The sequence below is a fragment of the Parambassis ranga genome, chromosome 12 (genome assembly GCF_900634625.1).
Source record: "Parambassis ranga chromosome 12, fParRan2.1, whole genome shotgun sequence".
Taxonomy (NCBI): Eukaryota; Metazoa; Chordata; class Actinopteri; family Ambassidae; genus Parambassis; species Parambassis ranga.
The window spans coordinates 47163-66842 of record NC_041032.1 but is presented as its reverse complement, the minus strand read 5'-3'; the positions used below and the strand labels follow the sequence as shown (position 1 = coordinate 66842).

Below are 19680 nucleotides of genomic sequence, written 5' to 3'. Positions count from 1 at the left end.
AGATTGGAGAGAGAGAGAGAAGTAATTTATTATTTAATTGATTTTTTATAAAAGATCAGCAGAAAATACTATTTACAAAGAACATATATTTAAATGTTTGGCTGAGCAGGAGTCCTTGGTGGTGCTGCTGGACTGGATGGGATGCCACGTTGAAGACCTTGGAGTCCTCTGGCTGTGAGTGGGACATCATCTGGGGTTTGCAGGGCTGATGATCGGCGGCTGCCATGTTACCTAAATGTTTTTGAAACGGGCAAAAATAATAATTACTTCAACAGAGCGGCTTCCAAAGCAGCTTAATATATGAATAGCTATAAAATATGTATACTCACCCTCCAAAGGTAATGATGGTCAGTACATCCTCCTCCAGGACAGACAGCTGATCCTGCCAGGGAGCACCACTGGCTCCTCCAACTAGCAATAATTCTTTGGTGTAGTGACATACCTGAGGCACAAAGGTGAGGTGCTTAATGACACATTAAAGCAGTGATTTAAGTCAGGGTTATTTGCAGGGTTCTTACACATTTAGCTATTTAATTTAAAGAATTAAAATTACAAACAGAACCTTGTATCAAGTCCTACAATTGGAAAAAAAACATTAATTACATTCAATCGTATTTGTCAATCTACTGGTTATATGGCTAGCATTTGCTCAGTAACTGGTATATTAATTACGATTCATAATATGGGTTAAAAAAGCAGCTTAACGTTACCTCCCCACTGCGCTCTTCCAGCCTGAAAAAAATGAGCCATCACTGGTTTTGCTGCTGCTGGAGCCGTCTCTCCTCTTCCTCCAACAACAAATAGATATATAAAAAATCCAAATTTCTAAATCCACGCTGTTGTCCCGTGTGTCTGTTGTGTCGTTTGTTGTGTAGTCCGTGTTGTGTTGCTGTCGCACACACACACTTACATATATCTTTCAGTAGGTCTCGCCTTTAGATATGCATGTTGACCTGTAGTCGGGCCTTGAACAAACTAGTGATTATTGTCTGCACCAGCCTGTCTTTCAGCTTGCTTGACAACATTAATAACCCGCCATGTTTGTTCTCTGTAATGTATGATGTTTGCTGCATGTTTGTTCCTCTGTCTCTTTCATCCTCTCTGTTTTATCTACCTCTTCCTCTCCTCCTCCACCTGACCTGTGCTCGGGAGGCAACATTGAATGTGCATGTGAATCTACATGTTAACTGAAAATTCCAATCAAGTCATGAAAATTGGCTAAAACATGAATAATCACTCCATTAATTCAGCCCTAGAGTTATAAGTAACACTGCCTGTTACTGGTTTTGTTGTCTTCATTTCAAGAAATGGTGTTAAAACTATCCATTTATGCCAGTGACAAAAGACATTATTAAGATATACACTCAACAAAAATATAAACGCAACACTTTTGTTTTTGCTCCCATGTTTCATGAGATGGACTTGAAGATCTAAACTTCATTCCAGATACACAATATTACCATTCCTCTCAAACATTGTTCACAAATCTGTCTAAATGTGTGATAGTGAGCACTTCTGCTTTGCTGAGATAATCCATCCCACCTCACAGGTGTGCCACATCAAGATGCTGATCTGACATCATGATTAGTGCACAGGTGTACCTTAAACTGCCCACAATAAAAGGCCACCCTGAAATGTGCATTTTGTTTCTGCTTTATTGGCGGTCTGGGGACTCAGAACCAGTCAGTATCTGGTGTGACCACCATTTGCCTCATGCAGTGCAACACATCTTCTTCGCATAGGGTTTATCAGATTGTCTATTGTGGCCTGTGGAATGTTGGTCCACTCCTCTTCAATGGCTGTGCGAAGTTGCTGGATATTAGTGGGAACTGGTGCACGCTGTCGTATACGCCGGTCAAGCACATCCCAAACATGTTCAATGGGTGACATGTCCGGTGAGTATGCTGGCCATGCAAGAACTGGGACATTTTCAGCTTCCAAGAATTGTGTACAGATCCTTGCAACATAGGGCCGTGCATTATCTTGCTGAAACATGAGGTGATGTTCATGGATGTATGGCACAACAATGGGCCTCAGGATCTCATCACGGTATCTCTGTGCATTCAAAATGCCATCAATAAAATGCACCTGTGTTCTTCGTCCATAACAGATGCCTGCCCATACCATGACCCCACCACCACCATGGGCCACTCGATCCACAACATTGACATCAGCAAAGCGCTCACCCACACAATGCCACACACGCTGTCTGCCATCTGCCCTGAACAATGTAAACCGAGATTCATCCGTGAAGAGAACACCTCTCCAACGTGCTAGACGCCATCGAATGTGAGCATTTGCCCACTCAAGTCTGTTACGGCGACGATCTGGAGTCAGGTTAAGACCCCGATGAGGACGACGAGCATGCAGTTGAGCTTCCCTGAGACGGTTTCTGACAGTTTGTGCAGAAATTGTTTGGTTATGCAAACCAATTGTTTCAGCAGCTGTCTGAGTGGCTGGTCTCAGACGATCTCGGAGGTGAACCTGCTGGATGTGGAGGTCCTGGGCTGGTGTGGTTACTCGTGGTCTGCGGTTGTGAGGCCGGTTGGATGTACTGCCATATTCTCTGAAACGCCTTTGGAGACGGCTTATGGTGGAGAAATGAACATTCAATGCACGAGCAACAGATCTGGTTGACAAAACTGCACATTTCAGGGTGGCCTTTTATTGTGGGCAGTTTGAGGTACACCTGTGCACTAATCATGATGTCAGATCAGCATCTTGATGTGGCACACCTGTGAGGTGGGATGGATTATCTCAGCAAAGCAGAAGTGCTCACTATCACACATTTAGACAGATTTGTGAACAATGTTTGAGAGGAATGGTAATATTGTGTATCTGGAATGAAGTTTAGATCTTCAAGTCCATCTCATGAAACATGGGAGCAAAAACAAAAGTGTTGCGTTTATATTTTTGTTGAGTGTATATTAGAAATTACTATTGCATAAAGCATTGCTTACCTTGCCAGGTATTCCCCGGAATTGCTTTTGTTCTGCTGTACATCCATACAGTTGGTAGTTCCAGGTAAGAGTGCCAGGGCAGGATTTTCCTGGGCTGCACAGCTCACAGTACGTGCCACAAGCCCTAATGAATCATGAATATAGTGATCCAGAGAGGCAGATCCCATAACGCCATGTGCCAGCAGCCCCAGTGGTAAACCCTCTGTTCTTAACTCAGACACATTCTGACTGTCTCCCAAGACCCAGTGAAAGTCTGGGAGCGACATCCGAGTGGCCAGGATCCACAAGAGGTGCACATCACGGATGTCACACCCAAATGTCACTAATCCTGTTGTGGATGAAGGTTCTCTCAGGGCCTCCAGCTGTTGCATCAGAGCTTGCAGCTGGTCTGGTGTGGAGGAAGAGGATGTGGATGAAGATGATGAAGCTGTAGAGGTTAAAAAAGGTAAGGATGATGCCTCTGCTTGCAACGGTGTACCTGCTGCTACTGCTGATGATAATAATGATGACAAAGAAGGCAATGAGGTTGAAGTGGTGGTTGTAAGGTTGACAAGAGTTCCCAGGTGGAAGCGGGTGTTGTTCTTGATGCGAAGGAGAAAGTCACTGATATTCCATTCCTGGCAGAGCAAAACACTGATGTCCCACCAGCCATTCATTATCAGCAGAGAGTAGAGTAGATGGGATGGTGGGGCCTCCACTGTCTGCATCACCATTTGGAAATGTAGAGGATTCTGTAAAGGTTTTTGTAAGAGAAATTGGCAAATTGGAGATTGAAAAAAGAAATCAACTTTTGAACTTATGACTTTTGAAGGGGGGTTTGTTGGAAGTGAGAAAGATTTATATTGAAAGGAAGGTGAGAAACAAGGAATGAAATTAGAGTAAGATGTGAAACAAAACAAATGAAAGGAAAATACATGGAATAAAGAGGTGAGGGTGATAGAGTTGCTGAGGGTCAACTAGATTTCAGCTGGGTGCCCTGACACAAAAATCATGCATCACTTTTGATCTGACAACACAAAAGATGCAAAAGTTGCACTGGCCAGGGAACTACATCGCCTCCTGATTGCCAGAGGGAGTATTGATATGATGGGCTGGTACATCAATCGTAAAAAATATATACCCTGTATATATTTTGCACAGCTCTATATTCTGGCATAGTACAAATATGGTCAGTAAAATGATACAAAATTTGAGAGACAGGAATTCAATTTGACATGATTAAAGTCTCCAGTGAAGGCCAAAAGAAACAATGTACTTAAAAATTTACTTTTTAGTACTCTGTACTGTCTGTCTTTTTGTTACACATACAAATAATGCACCTTGATATCATGTATGTTTTGTACACTACCAATTCATTTCAGAAAAATGAAAAAAATTATTTTTGATAATAAATTAATTCTAAGAAAAAAAAAATTAAGAGCCACATGGGAGCCGAAAGAGCTGACTCTTTGTGAACCTATCCATAAGAACCGGCTCTTAAAAAGAGACGAAATTCCCATCACTACTGTCTGGAATTAGCAACCTCTTGGCCAATCAGAAAATACAAGTTCTTGTTTCCAAGTGAGGTCAGAGTTTCAGGTGCAAGCACACGTTTCATTGACATGCAGCAAACGTAACCTGAATGCAAGTTGTGTAGGAGAGCTGGAGGAGGGAGAGAACTGTCAGGAGAGGGACAGAATAATCATCACTGTTCAAGGGGCCCATTTAGGGCTATATGTTTTTTCTGTATTCTTTTGGGACTGTAGAGTTTATTACAGCCTAATATTAGGGCTGGGCGGTATGACCAAAATTCTATATCACGGTATTTTTATATTATTATAACGGTTTCCGGTATTTGACGTTTTTTCCCCTCATGCATGACGTGTTAACACATTGATTGTGAGAAGAATTACTGCAGTAGAGCGGTTACCCTATTCCATGGTCATGAGAATTGTACAAAAAAAAATCCACATTAGTATTACATGTAATATAGTAGTATTGCGATTACTTGAGGCTTTTTCCTCAATTACAATTAATAAACGATCATTTTTATAGTTTTAAAAATATTACAAATAAATGTGTGTGTGTGTGGGGGGGTCAAGGTCAATGTTATACACACATGTGGCTTCGAGTGAACGCAGACGAGATGAAAGAGGCGGCGTGACGTGACTTAAGCTTGTTATATACTCCACAAGGACAGAGAAATCTGAGTTCCTGAGGTGGAAGAAATAAGAACAAAATCTGTTTGGACCAGACTTTATGATACTTCATGATAAACGAGTGTGTAGAACTCCTCATATGGCTCTCTACTGCAGCGCACGCAGCGCTCATACACACACATACAGGTTTTACAGGTTTTGATGTTTTTCGCTGCTAATCATCGGCAGAAGCAGCAGTTTAGGTGAACATGTATGAAGCAGAGATATTTGGGAAAACAAGCAAAGCTGTGCAATAGCAAACAGTAGCAACATCAGACTCCTCCGTGTCCAACATGTGTCCAACACGTGTCCAACACCTAAACTGCTGCTACTGCTGCTGTTCAGCGCATCTTCAACCCTGCGCCTGTTTGTGTGTCTGAGCCCGATTTGTGCTGCAGTGGGAGAGCCATGTTAAGAGTTCTACACAAACATTCCTGGTTCAGAACCTCCCCTGTCCATTTTCACCAAAAACTTCACTAATACCTGTGCTCTGTTCCATGAGTGTGCAGCAGTGCAGCAATGAAAAACGTGTGAAAAACCCAGTGGCTGTTCTACATTGAATTACTACCCAGGCGAGACCCCCCATGAGCGCCTCCCCCTCAAAAAAAAGAAATTCAATTCAATTCAGTTTTAATAATATAGCACGTTTTACAATCAGAAATTGTCTTGAAGAGACCCAGAGCCTGAACTCCCTTAAGGGCCACAGTGTCAAGAAAAACTCCCTTTAACAGGAAGAAACCTTGAGCAGGAACCAGCTCATAGGAAGAACCTTCCTGCTGACAAGACAGAGAGGATGAAGGAGAGAGAGAGAAGAAGAGGGAGACAGGACAGAGAGGATGAAGGAGAGAGAGAGGAGAAGAGGGAGACAGGACATAGAGGATGAAGGAGAGAGAGAGGAGAAGAGGGAGACAGGACAGAGAGGATGAAGGAGAGGGGAACAAACATGGACAAACATCAAACATTACAGAGAACAAACATGACAGGTTGCAATATGGATAATATGATGATAAATGGTATAAAAAAAGAAATTTCATATTTTTTTTAAATTAAACTAATGTAAACTAGAGCACTACATTTGTACTGAATCAAACATATGCCCTTGCTTATTCAGACAAAAAAGACTAGTGATTTTGATACCTGTGTGTGATGGTCCAGGCTGTGGGCAGAGAGTGAAGAGAGAGGCTGCTGAATGTTTGATAAATATGAAAAATAATCACTTTTTACCCTGTATTTAACTCATAAACCAGCTGACAGTGAGCAGTATTCTTACTTTAGTTTAACATTAATCAGCCTGTCATTGATGGACGGACTTATGTTAGCAGGCAGTAGCTAACTTGTTAGCTAAACGACGAGCCAGACCGCGTCATGGATGGACATTATAGAAACACAGAATCAAACTCTCAGTCCAGCATCAGACTACAGTCTTCTGTCTCTCTGCCTGCAGCACTGCTGTCTGTTTGGTTTGTTGTCATGGCCCCAAAACCTCCGTGTTGTTTAATGATCTTAACGGTAAGACCTCTCACTCATTCAATCATTCACTCTGCTATACACAAACACGCAGTGACGCACACTATCAGGACAGAGTGAGACCTCCCTCCTTCACTCACTGTCCGTTCCGTTTGGGAGACCCAGAGGTGAGCTGTCCCCTGCGCCCCCTCCCCTTCTCACACAGCTTCTGTACGGCAGCTTCTCAGCAAGCAGGGGCACCTGCAGCTGCAGGGGGCACTGCGTCTGGGTGTGTGGTTTTCTTATGGATTGCTTTCTGCTGTAAAGCTAAATGGTAACTGTTTTTGAGCTGGCCCATAGAAGCTGTGAAATGCAGTTTTTAACACTGCTGCATAGGCTTTATTTCTGAGGCCCAGATGTTGTCTCTAAAAAGAAGTGCCTGGATCATGATGAAACTGTTCTCATACTTTACTAATACCCTCACAATATAGGCAGCCGTGGTAGCAGCACACTTTAAAGGCCTTAAGTGTCACTATGATAGAAAGGTGTCATACAAGTGCAAACAATTTACAGCTATGGTATGAAACTATAAATAATTCACAGAACTATACCCATATACAAGACATCATACCCACACATCCACACAGAGAAGCCAATGGACTTCCTCATTTCTAGGAGCCATACAATGAAATGAAGCTGTCCTGATTAGGACAGTCGCCTGCTGATGTCAGTATACACTACACCATGTCCATGCCACAGTCTCCTATGGTTTAAGTTTTGTTCCTCATAATTATTATGCACAACACTGCTGTTTGTAAACTACTGAACTGTAAGTGTTTTTGCACAAGTTAATTATTTATTTAATGATGTCATGTAATGATGTAGCATACTAGCACTAAGAGTAGTAGCAATAGCTGTAGCTGTGTGTGTATGCCCAAAACTATAAACCCCATGGAAAAGATAATTGAGCAACAGACTCAGCAGAATCATCAGGAAGGCCAGCCATGTTGTGGGAGAGGAACTGGACTCTTTGACAGAGGTGTGTCAGAGGAAGATGTTGTCCAAAATAAAGACCATACTGGACTGTCCCTCCCACCCACTCCACACTGTGCTGACCAGCTACAGGAGCTGCTACAGGTTCAGCAACAGACTCCGACTCCCACGGTGCACCACTGGGAGACAAAGGAAGTCATTCCTGCCTGTCTCAATCAAACTACTGAACTCTGAACTGTAACAGGCACTCAGACACTGTACATTCATACATTCATACATTCATGTCATGCTCTTTACTATGTAAAGGTTTTTATACAATAGTAAATATGTTCCTTAGATACAACTCAGGGATTTAAATGCTGTCTAGGTATTTAGATATTTATTATATATGTCTATTTCATATTTCAATTATCTTTTCTTCCATTTGTCTGTATCAAACAAGAATTTCCCCTCGGGGATAAATAAGGTAATTTCTATATCTTATTCTCTGATTCTTCTTTATTAGGGCCCAAGCACCTAACGGGCCATTTTTGGCGATTTGTGACCCTGTTACAAAACTTTTCACGCCTCGCATACTTCATCCAATTAAGCTGAAATTCACTGTGTCCAGTCAGGACACCATAGGATAGAGACGCATTCCAAAACTCTTGCAAAAGTATTACGGTGTGGCCGAGGCGTGGCCTCAAAGTTCGGCAATTTCACTGTCAGGGCTAGTACAAGATGGAGGACACAAGCGCAGCTGAGCCGGAAGTATAAGGCAATTCTTAGTGTTTAATTCAGTCCAAATTCTGGTACACGAGTAATCAGTCAGCGTAGCAAATGTTTTCATAGGTTTTTCTGCCTGCCCCTCTGGCCGGTTTTATGTAGGATCATGAAAATTGGCACACATATGTATCACCCTAAGACTGACAAAAAAGTCTCTTGGACCCCCCCTCCAAACCCAACAGGAAGTCCGCTATTTTGAATTATTTGGTCATTTTTGGCAATTTTTGACCCTCCTACAAACTTGTCACACCTAGCAAACTTCATCCAATTGAGCTGAAAATCACTCCACTCAGGACACCATAGGGAATAGACGCATTCCAAAACTCTTTCAAAAGTATTACAGTGTGGCGGGGACTTGGCCTCAAAGTTGACCACTCACCTTTACAAAGGAACTGGCTGTATTTTATGCCGTAACGCGTACGGTGTGGTGGGGCGCCTCATTTGACCATTTGCATTACAAAGGTCTATTTTCTGCAGTAGAACTCATATATTTCATGCAATGTGGACAAAATCTTACAGTACTGCTATGGACCCGAGTCTGAACAGATAGGTGGCGCTGTGACGGTATCATCCTATGAGCATAGGATGATCCTATGAGCATAGGATGATACCATCACAGCGCCACCTACTGGCAGCAGGTAATTTCTGTTGTAAACATGTGTTTGTTTGTTTGTCTGAAAATGAGAGGAGAGCATAAGACAGGAGAGCATAGGAGAGGAGAGTATAGGAGAGAAGACAGCGATGGCCCTGCGGATCACAAGGCATGCGAGGGCCCGCAATGCTGCTTGCAGGTTTCATTTTTTTCCACCCTAAGATCGCATTTTTGGGGGCCTTACCATGCCCCAAAACTCACCAACTTGATAGAAAAATTTGTTTGCCCGTGTTCCGTGTTCCTGGTTTCCTGCTGGCAGACTTCTTAAGCCAGACTCACCTTTGACGCTGGATTGTTTCCTCATGCGGTAACATTCTCGCCGCTGTTTCCACCCCAAAACAGTTTCTAGTTCCTCAGATACTCACAGATCAAACTGTTGGATTAATTCGTTGTCTTCTCGTTTTCAGGAACGGACCTCAGACACCACGCGCTCCCCCAGCCAGCCAGCCAGCCAGCCTGTTTTCACGCCAAGTACTGTCTTGCCAGCATTTACCAAACCTTTGGAAGTAACCTTTTGTTCTTCAATAAACCTTTCAAACGACCTTTCAGGTGTCCTGCTTTTGGGTCCTTTAACCTAACATAACATGCTTATTTTTATTTTCTTTGGAACAGTGAGTTTCCTGTCCACTGTTTCTATCATAAGAACAAAGTCCTCATGAGGACAGATACTAATCAAAACACAGCTGTACACAGACTAAATGCAGATTACAGCTTTATTGTTCCCCACCTGACGTTACAGTTTTATTTGCGAGTGCACTTGTTGCATTTGGGTAACGATATTACAACAATAATTATTATTTAGAAGACATATCCAATTAGAGCTGCAAGCAGCATTGCGGGCCCTCGCACACCTTGCGATCCGCGTGGCCATCGCAGTCTCCTCTCCTCTCCTCTCATTTCCAGAGATTTACAGCAAACCCTCATTTACGAGACAAATTTTCTGTTGCCAGTAGGTGGCGCTAAGACCGTATCATCCTATTAGCATATATATCTAATCAGACTTGGGTCCATAGTAGTACTGTAAGATTTTGTCCACATGTGCATGAAGTATGTTGGTGGTACTGCAGAAAATAGAGCGAGTTCCTTTGTAATGGCGAATGGTCAACTTTGAGGCCACGCCCCCGCCACACCTTAACACTGTTGAAAGAGTTTTGGAATGCGTCTATTCCCTATGGTGTCCTGAGTGGACACAGTGAATTTTAGCTCAATTGGATGACGTATGCGAGGCGTGAAAAGTTTTGTAGGAGGGTCAGAAATCGCCACAAATGGCTGCAAACTTCAAAATGGTGGACTTCCTGTTGGGTTTGGAGGGGGGATCCAAGAGACTTTTTTGTGCGTCTTGGTGTGATACATATGTGTGCCAATTTTAATGCTGCTGTGTCAAACTGGCCAGTGGGGCTACACGTTAGGGCAAGAAATACAGCAAGTCCCTTTGTAATGGCGAAGGGTCAACTTTGAGGCCACGCCCCTGCCACACTGTAAGACTTTTGTAAGAGTTTTGGAATGCGTCTATTCCCTATGGTGTCCTGAGTGTACACAGTTAATTTCAGCCCAATTGGATGAAGTATGCGACGCGTGAAAAGTTTTGTAGCAGGGTCACAAATCGCCAAAAATGGCCGCAAACATCAAAATGGCAGACTTGTTGGGTTTGGGGGGGTCCAAGAGACTTTTTGTGCGTCTTGGGGTGAGACATATGTGTGCCAATTTTCATGATCCTGTGTCAAACTGGCCAGAGGGGCAACACGTTAGGGGGTGCTATAGAGCCATTTTCCCATGTGCATTTCAAAAGTCAGCAAATTTCAACATTTTTCGGGTGAATGAATTTTTCTACCAAGTTTGGTGAATTTTGGGGCATGTTAAAGCCCCCAAAAATGCGATCCTAGGGGCGAAAAAAAAGGGCTCAGGCCCTAATAATCCCTAGGGTTTCAATAGGGTTTTTAGAGCCCTATTGTGCAATAGGCTACTGTTATGATAACAGTGCACCAGTAAACTCCGTTCAGTGTTTATTCAAGAAAAATTATTAAAATGTAACATCACTGAAGAAGATTATCTTTCAGAATGTCTATCACAAAAATAGTGCAGGCATCCACTGCAATATTACTGTTAATGTTGCTATATTATTAGGCCACTGCAGTAAATGTCATTTTGGCCAGTAACAAACAAAATAGCCTACTGGATTTTACTGCAAAAATGCAATTTGGTCTAAAAAATATTGCAGCAATGTACTAAGGGTTTTTTTTTGTAAATGTACTCACACATGTCTTTTGTCTATAAAGTACAATATTAGCTTCATCATCCATATTTTATAGTAGGCAAGTGAATTAATTTACATGTTCATCTACAGGTTTGAAAAATTCAGCAAAGCAAAGAAAGTGACCAATGAGGAGGGACAGAGCAGCATTGAGCCTTTCTTGTTTCAGGCGAGAGGTATGCAGATATACCGCCAGGGTCATCCTAGACAGAGGATCATCACAGAATCAATAGTCAATGACCTTGTGATTGGATGCAATTTGCCCCTGTCTTTGATTGAGCACCCCAGCTTCAGGAATTATTTGTCAGTGACAGAGGAAAGATATAATCCAGTAAGTCGATGCATGATTACAAGGTGTCTGCATGATCATGCATTGGAGAAATGGGCCCTTATCAAATCAAAACTAGAAAAGACAGACACTGTGTCTGTGGACATTTGGACAGACAGGACCATGTGTGGCATAGTAACAGTCCACTTTATGGAGATAGACAGAAGTAGTCCAAAGCTCCAGACAGTTCTTTTAAATTGTGCCAGATTCACAGGATCACACACTGGTCAGAGAATTAGTGAGGCATTTGAAAAAATGTGACAACTTTAACATCAAGCACAAAATAGATTACATTATCTGTGACAATGCATTAAACATGCAGAAAGCTTTCACACTTTGTTTTCCCTCTACTACAAGTAGTGGAGATGATGATGAAGGCCTGGAAAACAGTGGTCTCTGGGAGGCCAAAAATGTCTCATTGACTTCCATTCAAACCACATTTTTTAATCCTGCTGTCATACCAGTATACAACCATTCAATCTGTATTATTAGCATTTCATTTTGAAGAATTGGATTAGTATTTGACATTTTTACTGTATTCCATCAGATTCTGTTTTCCTAATGTAGGTCATTCTATGAAATTCCTGTATTATTCCCAGTTATATTATGGCACCTTATGACCACTAAGGGGCCAAGAATTCCTGTGTGTTCATTTTTGTAGGCGTGTGTGTCTGCTTGTGTGTGTGTGCACGTGTGTGTGAATCTGTAAACACGCACTGATCATTCAGTGAAATGAAGGAAAGGATCTATAATTGCTATCACTTTCAAGTCTGAAGAGGTGAAACATACCTTTGCTGCGCCTTTGCTGCACACAAAAAAATACCACATGTAGCAAGTCTATAAGGGGGCTTCAAAAAGGTCACTGAAAACCACTACGCTTACGCTATGTTTATTTTTCAACACATCCTCCATGTTAGTCAATACTCCTGTGCAAGCATTTACACCAGACTTTTCAAGTCCATCTGTGTAAAACTGAGGGCCATGCGATTTAAACCAAGTCAAAGCAGCTTTTTTACATCTTCAACTGATGGAAAATGGTACCTTTCAATGATTTTTTTCAGGTTTGGAAACAAAAACTAGGGTTACAAAACATCAAGATATCGGCCCAAAAAAAACGACCAAAAAATCGGCGGCACATATCGGCTATGGGCTGACCAAGACCTCTAAACATCGGTATCGGTTATAAAAATGGTTTGCTGCCACAGATGTTTTGGTGTAGTTGTGTTGGGCAGTGCTGGTTGCGTCTGTAGCAGGCTAAAGAAAAGTATTTTTAGTTTTAAAAGAAACTAAAACCTCCCCTACGTTTTTGCTAAAAACTGTTTGATTATTTGTATTAATTATAATTCCAAGATACATTTATAGACCACAGACCAAGTTTCAGGCGGATTGGAGAAATCCTCTAGGAGGAGTTCGTAAAAGTGTCGGGAGTGAAAAATGTAAAATGGCGCAGTTTTTTCAAAATGGCGGACTTCCTGTGCATTTTAGAGGATACCTCCAAGAGACTTTTTTCATACCGCCAGTAGGCGGCGCTAGAGTATCAGCTCATTAGCATATCAATCTGTTCAGACTGACAGGCTCAGCATGCCTGATTTTTTTCATTTACATTGGATGAAGTATGTGGGAGATACAGCCACAAACACATCCATTTCCTGTGCATTGGCGAAGGGTCAACTTTGTGGCGGCGCCACGGCCAGACCGTGTGAGGAAGTGCTGCGTTTTTGATAACTTTTGGTCTCTGACTCCTTCACGGCAAGCACACCAATTTTCAGCCGTATCAAGCAATTCCCCTAGGAAGAGTTCACGAAAATGCGGGGTGTGCAAATTGGAACATGGCGTGGTTTTTCCAAGATGGCCGACGCCCTGTAGGGGGTGGAATTTTTTTTCCAAAGGCATGTTTCCTGGCATGAGGTGATACATCAGCGTACCAATTTTCATGGTCGTAGCTGTTACGCTGAATATTTTCAAATTCCAGGGGGCGCTGTAGAGCCATTTTGCAAGTCACTGTCGTGGCGACAGTTTCAGCCATTTTTCGTGAACCAGTGCCAAATTTGGTGAGTTTTTGAGCACGTTCAGGGGGTCAAATTTGCGTCGAATGACGCGGAAGAAAAAAAGAGAATAATAAACGCTTGCATTTCAATAGGGCTCTTGCACCATTCGGTGCTCGGGCCCTAATAATAAGAAACGCTTGCATTTCAATAGGGCTCTTGCACCATTCGGTAATGGTAACCTAATTAAAGCTGCAAGCAGCGATGACGGGCCCTCGCAGCCCTTGCGGTCCGCGGGACCAGCAGCCGCCGCCTCCCCTATCGGCCCACGACCTCTCTCCCTCTCTGTACCGGCACGAGCTGTGGTCTGCAGTATATAAAATGTATATATATATATTAAAATATAAAAATAAATATATTTTTTTTATTATAGATACTTTATTAATCCCAGAAAAAAAAATATATATATATATATATTATTTATTTATTTATTAGGGCCCGAGCACCGAGTGGTGCGAAGGCCCTATTGTAATTGCTGGTATTATTATTATTATTTGTCCTCCCAAACAAACGCATTTTTCGCCCCTTTGTCATGCACGAAAACTCACGAAACTTTGCACACTCATCAGGGGTGGCGAAAAATGGGATATTTTGTGGTCGCTGCGGCGGGGCAAAATGGCTCTACAGCGCCCCCTTGAAATTTTCAAAACACCCCTCGCATTTGGCTTAGTTTGGAGTAGGTGCACGAAAATCGGTACACGTTTATCATAGCAAGATGCACCAAAAAGTCTCTTGACACCATGACCTTAACCCAACAGGAAGTCTGCCATCTTGGATGGAAAATGGCGATTTTGGCGATTTACACCATTGGTATGTGAGCGAACTCCTCCTAGAGCTGTTGCCCGATTGACCTGAAATTTGCTGGAGGTCACCTAAAGGACCTGCTGATCAAAAGTTATCAAAAGCTTTTCTCTAACTTACAGGGCGTGGCCTCTGTTGCTCGCCAAAGTCTGGCGACAATTCATGATTTCGCCATGTAACTTTGAACGGCTCTCACGCCTGCATACTTTATCCAAACGTCAAACTTTATGAGCATGATGAGGGCTCTGCCCTGAACGCCTCCATATGTTGAAACCCTGACTTACTCGTGGCGCCCCCTGCTGGTAACAGGAAATTACCTCTTTTTGCTCTGACATGTACTGCTCCTACATAGTTGACAGCATCAACTTCATTTCACCTCTAGAACCTTCCCAACTAGTTGGTGACACTACACTATGAAGGCCGTGAAGCTGTGTGCAATGGTGTCTGTGTGGCGGCGCGCCGACTGTCGATCCTTCGCCGTGAGAGTTTGAGTTTTTAATGACCTTAACGACCTTCTATGATCATGAAAATTCATACACATGTTCACAGGGGCGTGTCCTAGCAACTGATGGGGGTTGCGTAAGTGGGTGGGGCAAATTGGCTCAATGGCGCCCCCTTGAATTTTTTAAACACCCCTCTCCATAGGGGTTTTTTTGGAGTAGGAAGACAAAAATCGGCACACACACAGAACACGTCCAGACGCTCATCAATGTCTCTTGCACCATTGATCTAGACCACACGGGAAGTCAGCCATTTTGATTTTGGCAGTCAAATTTCAGCGATTTCCACCTTTGGTATGCGGACGAACTCCTCCTAGGGATTTCAACCGATTGACTTCATATTCGGTCGCTGTCACCTAGAGACCATGCTGATCAAAAGTTATCAAAAGCTTTTCTCTAAGTTAAAGGGCGTAGCCGCTGTGGCGTCACTTCGCCATTCATACACGAACAGCTCTCTCTCCTACATACTTGCTCCAAACGGCTTCAAACTTTCTGCACGTGATCAGAGCCCCTCCCTGAACGTCTCTATGTCATCATGATCTATGGCGCTCGCTTGTGGTGGAGACAGGAAGTGCCATGTTCTACACTGACATGCACTTATCTCTCACTGTTTAATCCTTCCCTGTCATTACACAGCCAAATGAGGATCACAGATTTGAAGTCCTACAGAGACACCTGTCTGGTTTCCTGTATCAGGCTGCCCGTGGCGGTGGCGACTGTTGAACCTTCGCCATGACACATCAATTGCTTATAACTTCGCCGTGCATCGTCCTAATGTCCTAAAAAATTTTTTCATGTCCTAACAGTCCCTCCCCCGACACGTCTTCATGCTCATGAGTCACCTGCACAGCGCCACCTACAGGAAACCGGAAGTAATTGCTTCTGGACAATTTTCATGAATGAATCAAATGTTTTTTGAGGATTGATGCACAGACAGGTCTCCACTATTCTCATGGTGTCTGGCTCCACCCAGTGGACACATAGGGTACTGCAGATGGTATAACGGATGCTCCTAAAATCCTCGAAATGTAATACCACAACCACGTGTGGACAGCGCCACCTACTGTAAAGAGGAGGTTACTGCACACTAACACGACAGATTTGTTGCACTGACACATCTCTGCTTCTGTCTGCCGGCTTTTTCCCCACCGCTGTGACTAGGGAGGAGTTGGGAGTGAACCACCAACCTTCCGGTTACTGGACAACCCTGCTATACCACTGCGCCACTCTTGCTCTTCAAAGTCTGCCCCATTAACCCTGGGCAGGGACTTGATGTGCAAATTAGGCCTTCGATCTTAAACCCAGACCGATCACTTCTATTTTTACCAACACTACAGTGCTATTCTAAACGCTTAACATCTGTTATGCACATTCAAAGTGAAATCCGGCTGGTACCTAAAAGCACTTCTATATCTTTTTGTTTTTGTTGTTTTTTTCTGAAGTACTAGATACAACCATCACAGCCCTGCAGGAAGTCCCTAAGGCACTGGGCTGTCAGCAAATATGGTGTTGGCCTCATCAAAGATTGAACCTGTTGTCATTATTTCAAAATCTGACTATAGACCTTGCAAGGCTCAATAATCATCTAAACAAGAAGCCATTGATGGTATAACACTAGTCTTTGAGTCTCTTAAAGCAGCAGGAGTAATTGTTCCCTGTGATGACTCAATAGTGCGCACACCTTTGTTCCCTGTTAAGAAAATCAGAGATAAATCTCAACCGATAGAACTGTGATTTGCTCAAAATTTGCAAGCAGAAAATGCAGCAGTTCTTTTCAGTGGTGGACCTCAAATGCTTTCTTTTTAATCCTCCAGTTCGTCCAACTCTGGCTTTGCTTTGTAATTTTTTAATGTTGATGACATTATGACCTGCAGCCCGGCCAAGACGCAGTGCGAAGCCAACACAGTCAAACTTGCAACATCTGACTCATGGTGGTCACAAAGCCTGGCACCACAAAGAGTAGCTGCAATTCAGAATCTCTCAAAACCCATCACACAAAACAGATGATGTCCTTTCTTGAAATGTGCTTTTATTGTATACAATTCATCTCTACATATGCCATTCTTGAGGCTCCACTCGCCTCCTTCATTCATGGCAAGGGTCTACAAACACACAAAAGACCACATGGACTCCTGAAGCAGAACACTGCTTCACTGCACTAAAGCTTGCCCTACAGGACTACCTGATCCTACCAGTCCTTTCACTCAGACAATAGATGAGAAGAATGTGTGTATGACTTCTGTTTTTGTTGCAGGCTTATGGGAAAAGATGTCTCAGAGCTGTGGGCACTGCTGGGAAAGCAGTTATGGCCTCAAGAGACATTGTGGGCTACTCAGATGGTTCCATGTGGTGGATCCATGATTTCAATGAATGAAAATCTTCTTGCCTCTCCACAGCACAGTGGCTGAAACGCAGCATCCTACTTTTAGAAATGTTTAACATCACTAACACTAACATCATCTCACATCACTGTCAAATGATGCAATGTTTTAAACTCTGCTACTTTCTTTCCCACACTAGATGACAGACAAGCACATAACTGTGTTGCTGTCCTCCAACAGGTTTGCTCCCCAACACTGGATGAATCTTGTATGGTTTGTTTATGCAACACAATGCAGGTAAAACCAAAACAGTCAGGACTTCCAGATCATGGCCGTAAAGTTCTACTGGAACAGATCCGGAGGATGATATGGTCGGTCAGTGGCGGATGAGGACGTACGCAGGACCGCAAGCAACGGGGGTAGATAATCAGGGACAAACTGAGAAGATTCAATCGAGGCCCTCCACAGAGAGATCCAACCATAGTGGACTAGGAGATCCATGCAAGTATATCACAAACAGTGACAAAGACTCCTCTGTAACCTGTTGTAGACATACCTCTTTAAAACGATGGAAATATCTTACTTAAGTTTAGTTATAAGCTGTGTGAGTTTTTCTTTTTCTCTTAACTGTTTGATAAGATGTAAAGCCTAAATGAAAGTAATTGATAATGTCGGGGGCTGGATTTGTATTATTTTCCTGTTGGAATAAATAGAATCAAGGGCCCTCCCATTAAAAAAAGAGGTTTTCCCCCATGAAGACTACTCTTAAACACCAAGAACATGGTTACTTTTTTGACCCCACCCTTGGAAGTTCCAGTGAATATGTTCAGTTTGCAAGCAAGGTCGATAACCGAGCTAATAAATATTCTGTTCATTCGGTTGCTGCAGTTGAAGGCAGCTTAAGTGATGTCACACAAACCTCAATTAAAGATTGTCAAACTTTTCTAAGTTTGAAGGTGGTTTCTTTAAATGTAAATGGATTAGTTCATCCAATCAAGAGAGGTAAAATAATATCAAGACTAAGAAAGGAGGGGGCACAGTTGGCTTTTTTGCAGGAAATGCATCTAACTGACGTTGAACATGAAAAACTGAAAAGGGGAGGATTTAAACATGTACTCAATTACTAATAATAATTACTAAAAAACTGAAATATTTGATTAAAGAAATTGGAATAATGGATGTCTGGAGGGATCTTAACCCAACTAGCTGGGACTATACTTACTTCTCTGCACCACAATCTGCCTACTCAAGGATTGACTACTTTTTTACTTTTAAGAGGGATCGCTTTAGAAGTATATAGAGCGATATTGGGACAATAGATATATGACCATGCGCCTATAAAGATGACCATTAACGTCGGTAACAATCCAAAACTAACATTATGGAAATTAAATGCTAGTATACTGAATAATCCTGAGGGAAAGGAGGAATTGAAAAAAGACATAGAAGCTTATTTTAAAGAAAAAAATAATGGGCAAGTGCCCCCACCTATGGTGTGGGATGCTTTTAAGGCGGTACTCAGGGGTAAATTAATTTCAATTTCCTCAAGATTGAAGAAGCACCGACACGAAAAAATTAATACAATAACCAGAAAACTTAGAGAACTTCAGAAAAGTCACAAAGACAACCCAGAACCCAATCAGAAAGTAAAAATAAAAGCACTGCAGAATGAGATTGATGAGTTATACATAAATTATATATAAATTAAAAAGAAGCTGGTATTTTTGAAACAGGGACACTATGAGGCAGGTAGTAAAGCGATGAAATTATTGGCATATAAATTAAGTTAATAACATTCAGAAAATACTATTAATAAAATTAGATGCTCCAAAAGTAATAATATACACTATAGATTGGAAGAGATATAATGTATTTTTGAAGAGTACTATAAAGAATTATATTCTCAACCAAAGCTGGAGAATGACAAAAAAAAGATTTCTTTAATCAACCCACAATTACACAAGAGTAAAACAAAGCACTGATTGCAGACATCCTGAATAAGGAAATAAAGGCTGCAATATCAAGACTTAAAACACGTAAGAGCCCAGGATCGGGCCCTCGCACTCTGCGCGATCGCCCCCTCCCCATCACGCCGTCGCTTCTCTCACCCACTCCCCCACAAGCTGCGGCGATTTTGCCAGCGGTGGGAAAAAGCCGGCAGACAGAAGCAGAGATGTGTCAGTGCAACAAATCAATCAATATATGTAAAAATTGTTAGTATGCAGTAACCTCTTCTTTACAGTAGGTGGCACTGTCCACAGATGTCCACACTTGGTTGGGGTCAGGTCTGTATTACATGTAAAAAATTTGAGGATTATAGGAGCATCCGTGGTGGAGTTATATCAGCTGCAGTACCGTATGTGTCCACTGGGTGGAGCCAGACACCATGAGAATAGTGGAGACCTGTCTTTGCTTCAAACCTCCAAAATCATTTGATTTAT

The 19680-nt window shown here is 42.4% G+C and overlaps 1 protein-coding gene across 4 annotated transcripts in view; it reads right to left on the bottom strand.

The window, feature by feature from the left end:
- grin3a (glutamate receptor, ionotropic, N-methyl-D-aspartate 3A) overlaps positions 1 to 19680 on the bottom strand; it is a 72431-nt gene that overhangs the window by 46412 nt on the left and 6339 nt on the right. For all 4 annotated transcript variants that reach the window (XM_028417479.1, XM_028417480.1, XM_028417481.1 and 1 more), the window contains exon 2: positions 2961 to 3691. In XM_028417479.1, coding sequence (XP_028273280.1) covers positions 2961 to 3691 — 731 coding nt within the window. The remainder of the gene's footprint in view (positions 1 to 2960; positions 3692 to 19680) is intronic.